This window comes from Wyeomyia smithii, chromosome 1 (assembly GCF_029784165.1).
Source record: "Wyeomyia smithii strain HCP4-BCI-WySm-NY-G18 chromosome 1, ASM2978416v1, whole genome shotgun sequence".
NCBI lineage: Eukaryota > Metazoa > Arthropoda > Insecta > Diptera > Culicidae > Wyeomyia > Wyeomyia smithii.
In genome coordinates this window covers 192,906,691-192,912,264 of record NC_073694.1, presented here as the reverse complement: position 1 = coordinate 192,912,264, position 5,574 = coordinate 192,906,691, and the positions used below count along the sequence as shown (strand labels likewise).

General features: G+C 41.5%; 1 protein-coding gene across 1 annotated transcript; it reads right to left on the bottom strand.

Annotated features, from left to right (window-relative positions):
- Positions 1-2,641: 2,641 nt before the first annotated feature.
- On the bottom strand, positions 2,642-5,218 carry LOC129718206 (cilia- and flagella-associated protein 36). Its single transcript, XM_055668717.1, has 4 exons — positions 5,007-5,218; positions 4,470-4,935; positions 4,231-4,399; positions 2,642-4,170 (listed from the first exon to the last, which is right to left on the bottom strand). The coding sequence occupies exons 1-4, from the start codon at positions 5,107-5,109 to the stop codon at positions 3,892-3,894; spliced, it is 1,017 nt and encodes a 338-aa protein (XP_055524692.1). The 5' UTR covers positions 5,110-5,218; the 3' UTR covers positions 2,642-3,891.
- Between the last annotated feature and the right edge of the window lie 356 nt (positions 5,219-5,574).

The window sequence follows — 5,574 nt, the reverse complement described above, 5'->3', positions numbered from 1 at the left end:
AGAAGTGTTCTCACTAATTTTGAAAGTATTGCGAGTTATCTGTTTCATAAATTCACAAATCATCGTTCATTAATCAGGTAGTTTGTGTATTTTTGTATGAAAAACCCCAGAAACATACATACCTAAAACATCACTCTACTTATTCATTTATGAATTGTCAAGTATCAAAGTTTAACTAGCTTATAGTACAAGATCTAAGCTTTAAAAAAACGACATTGGAAGTGCACCGGTTTGCCTCTTTTTCTTCTATACGCATATAAATCTGGGAAATAATTTAATGAAAAAACGCTCTAACTCAGTATAGAACGATTGTATCAACATGCTGTCTTCGAAAGAAACCGGTGTTTTTATGTTGGTCATACTTGTCTAGAACATTATGTTCTTGAAAAAACAATATTCAAAAAGTTATGCTAGAAAAACCAAATTTGATGGGGTTGACAGCGAAAATGCTTTGTATTTCAGTAAATAGACGTCATAGAAATTTTATTATCTTTTGCAAAGTTTCGTATTTTGAAAAGTTCTACAACTTTGCTAAAGAAACTATTCATGTATCTTCGCTGTATCAAAACTTAGATTTTTTATTTTTATGATAGTAGGCCATAATCAAAAAATTTTCTTATCAACATTTCCGTTATATTTTTGTGAACAATTCTTTTGAACATTGTCTTTGGCTAACATCAACCGTTTAAGCACAAAAGAATTAAGTTTGTCAAATTGCCTTTTCCGACCACTGTGCATTGGTCTCCCAATCATCACTTCTGCCGGGGATTTTCCTTCCAACACGTTGCTTGGCGTTGAACGGTACACTTGAAGAAAAGTTTATAGCGCTTGCGAAAGTCTTAAAATTCTATTGTCAATGGCGCCGTCGATGAAGAAGTTTGGAAGGTTTCTGGCCACTTTGTGAAAAAATCGGCAATGAACAGGTAGTACATTCCCTCGAAAGCTCCGACATAGTCCAAATGAATTCATTTCCAAAGACCTTCTGTTTCGGCCACGGCTAAGGCTGCATCTGTGATAGACACTTTGCTGTGCTGGCACATATGAAACAACGTCGTACATAGTTCTGGATATCTTCGTCAATTGCAAGCCATTCCAGGATGAACACAATATACAGCTGGAACTACGATGCGATCGCTGAACATAATGCAATTTTTCATGATCGAAGGAGATTCTCGCCGGCAACAAACGATCAGTGATTTGTTGGACTACTGGTCAACCAGTGCTGATGTGCTGGATAATCGTATGTAGCAGCTTGTCTTTCTTCGGGGCTGAACGAACCATTTCGAACGTGACTGGAAGATTGCTGAACGAATCACATAAGGCGTTGTCCAACTCATCTTCGATACCGACTGCATCTGCAGCAACTATGAATTCTTCATCTGCTTTTTCGTGTTTATTGATCAACCAGGAGAAAACGTCTGCATATCGGAGCTGGTCAGTTGAGATATATTCAACGTCGAATCTTTCCACCTGTTTTTTTATTACAACGATCGGTGCTGACCACTCGGAAAAATCGACTGAAGTGATGATATCGCGTCGCTGTAGACGATTCAACTCCTCGTCAATCTTCTGGACAATGTGGAACGGTATTGGGCGCTTGGGACGGAAAAAACTTGACATTTAGGACGACTTAGGTTTGGGTTTTCACAATCAGGGTTGAAACTAGATTGATTTACACGATTACAAGCGGAGGCGAGCGGCTTATTCCACAAATCAAATGATTCAATGAAGTCCAGTCCGAGTAGGTTCAAGTCCTTTATCGTAGTGACATGGCGAACATCATTCTTGGTTTCCCCATGATAGACATGCTGCATTGAAATTCTCCCTTTAGCGGTGGTGCAGTAGCTGAAGCAGTGTTCGCGCAATTGAAGGTGTCGTTGATTGATGGTGAGCCTAGCTTCTTCTACGTTGAAACGAAGCAGATGATGATGTCCACAATCCAGCTGTAGGTTCGCCAGTTTGTCGTTAATGAGTACAGTGACATATTTCCGGCTGGGTGCTCCTACTGCGTTAACAGAAAAGATGTAGCTGGACTGAGATTGATGTTCGCCTTTTCTATTCTTCAGCCTGTTGAACTTTGGTAGTCCAGATGCGGATTCTGGCTTCGTTTGCTTGTGTCCAGTAGCCTTCCTTGTGTCCAGTCTTATTACACACAGTAGCCTTCCTTGTGTCCAGTCTTGTTACACTGCTTGCAGAGATGGCTTGTGAATGGGCAATCTTTGACAAAATGCATGACACCACATTGCCAACGCGGTGTCCGGGGAGATGTATTCTCGCTTGATTGTTGAGAACCAGGATGCTTTGCTGCTTTGGTTGCCAAACTGCCTGGACTGATGAAGATGGTTGATTCTTCTCCACCAGCGCCGTGACTAAACCGTTAACTTAACCGTTAACTTGAAGGTTAACCGTTGTCGCTGTCCCTGTTTCCAATTTTGACAACAATCTGGTCCGAACGTTTGAATCTTCGGATGATTGAAGTCCACAAACGAAAATGAGCCCCTCAAAATGGTCGATGGTCAGCCTGTTGAGCTGCTGCTGTGCTGAGACAGTCGTATCGTTGGCTAAATTGAGACTTGTGGTGTCCAAAAACGAATTAAAGCTTTGTGACCACTTCTTGAAAAGTGAAATTCCGTGGGTGTCGTGGTAGGAAAAAGCTCAAATTTTTTTCGTTAACTGGAACACTGAGACTCCGCAAGAGCAGGCGAATTTTTGCTGCGCCACTTAGTTCTCTCCCGTCGGCATTGAGTAAATCTTCATACTTCGAACATCATCGATTGAACGTCATACCTGCGGCTGGGTCACGATGAAACATCTTGAGTGTTGCCGAAAGCGTCTCGATGATCTGCTCCGGATAATTCCTTGGTGGCTGATTACATGGAAAACCGCTTCTGTAGCTGTAAGCCGCTCCAGAAGCAAAAGCAAAATTTTCTCTAACATCTTTAATTATAGAATGTTACAAATGAAAGAGGTAAACTTTTTATTTATGAACGTCTGGCTCGGACAAGAGCTTGTAATACAATGATCGAATTATCTGCTTTACGCTGACAGATAGGTTTTTCATTTCAATCATAGCATACCTACTCAGTTGTCTAGCTGATGGTAGCTCTTTCAGAGTTACCATGCTTTCAGTACTAAGGGAACAAGCGGATAGACTACAGGAGGAGTTCTGGTCCTATGAACTGATGAGACGATCGCCAGTACTTTGCATCTATTTCACAGTGACCAGAAACCCAATATAAATCTACTTGATTATTAAAACCAAGGGTTTGAAGTGATTAAACACACTCCCAAACAAGTTTTGATGTGCATGACGCAGACTTCAAAGACTGTCGCTTATAATGCAAATGTTGGGGATATTCGACCTTGAAACTTTTCCTCAGCATCCACCACGTGACAAAGTAATAGATAGTAAGTAATAATTATCATATCTCGACAATCTTGTATCTTCATGCTATCCAACGACAACGGAATCTGACCTTCACAATGTTACATGCTCATTTAAGTTTTCCCACAATGCACCTCAATATTGTTTGATTTTTCTTCTTTCCGACAATACAATAGTAAAAAAACCTTTTTGACAAGGTAGCACAGTTTATATATCTTCTGTAAAAGCTATCCATTGATTTGCAAACAACTTTGTCAGTATTCATAGAAGAACGGATATTTTTCACCCGCTTGCACAACAATAGTCGAATTACGCTGAAGGCATGCACTAAAATTCCAATAGACATATATCTAAGGAGTGAAACCGCACTCTCTTAACAATTATTATTGTAGATACCACAATACTGCTACTAGACTTAGCGAATTTTGGGCCCGTCGAATGAAAAGCCAATTTAACAGCAGTGTTCTACCGAAAACGAATCAATAAATCTTATCTATGAAGTCATCTTACTTTCGCTCGACGATCTCGTTGCGCAATCGTTCAGCGAGCATTTTGCGTAGCTGCAACGAGGACTCGGGCGCCGAATCCGTCTGAGCTGAGCCAAAACCACCAAGCAGAACGTCACCCTCCAAAATTCTCTGGGCGACCTGTGCTGATGCTGGTCGCTCATTTCGCTTAATCGATTCGTTTAGCTGGCGTGCCCGAGCTTGCTTTTTAATTTGTAGAATTTTATCCCGTTGAGCACGCAGATATTGCTGCCGGTTTTGCATGTCGTCGCTGTTAACCTGAAAAATTCAGCACCATTATGCACTATCACTTTGACAATCAGGTTAGAAACAATTTACCGTATCTTGTTCGAAAAACAAATTCAACCGCTGAAATTTGTCGTTCACATTGGCCGCTTCATCACCTGTGGGACCGCTATCTGCGGATTCAGGCAAAGACTTTACCTTAACATCGTCATCCACAGATCCGACAATATCCTGCTCAATGCCTGCGCCATGAGTATTTTTCCTGTAGTATAAAGAAAAAAAAAAACAGAAAATAAAAATCACATCACATCGACCTGCAAGTCATCGCCTACTCTGCAACCTCGTCACGCCCGCTTTCAACTGCGACCTCCCGTTCCACTAACTGCTGCCCAACCGCATCGTCATCATCATCGTCAGCGTCAACCGGTGCTTCTTGCGATAAAGCTTGCCGTCGTTCAATCAAATCCAGCGCCTGCAGTTGAATTTCAACGTTCCGCTGCGTCATCATGCGGATAAAGATTCGAATATCGTTGGCGGCCCAAATCTGCTGAAACAAGCCTTGGTGAAAGGAAAACGTTTTATCACCTTCCGTTTCCCCTGCACGCGTCGGCGGACATTTCTCCGCTCCTACCGCCGCCGTGTTACGACCCTCCAGACAGGCAAACTCGAACTGTTCCGGCGTGATATGCATTTCCTCCATAAACGAACCGAGCATGTAGTCGACCAGATTCTTGTACTCGTCGTGCACCTTGCGGAACTCGGGGTTATCCTCATCGGGGGTTACATTCGGGTCGAAAACTACACTCGAGTTGAAAAGAAGTAACAAATCAATAGTCGCCATTTCATCAACCACACATTAATCTGCTCACTAAGCGATTTGTCCTCGATGAAGGTTTGCAGTGGGGCATTCCAAACCGGACCGTGAAGAAAGCAAACTAGGGAATCGAACACCCACGAGTTATCCTCAGCCATCTTAATTTTGTTTTTTTTTTCGGTAAAGCCCAACTAGACTCGCTAATCCGTGTTTCTAGCAGGTTGTACGTCCAATGCGGATATGCTGCAGTCTCTTACATGAATGAAATGAACTGTTTATGGTTCCCTATTGCCATGACAACGTTTGACGGTTTATTCGCAATGTCGAGTAACGAATCGAAATGGAACTTATATGCGTTTTGAATTAGTTAAATCCTGTGCTTTTGAGCTGATTACTTTGTGGTACATATGTATAAAATTCCTACCACTGAAAAAGAATATACTCGCGGTTGATCTATCAGGCGTATTACAGAATAAATTAATTCTGAAATCATAATTTTAGGATAGCGAGGATCTAAAGAAAACATACAATTGATGAGAAACCATCATCAGTTTTACCTGTTCTACCATTGTTTGAAAGACATAAATTTCGAACAGTTTTAGATGTACTCAAAAAATAACTAC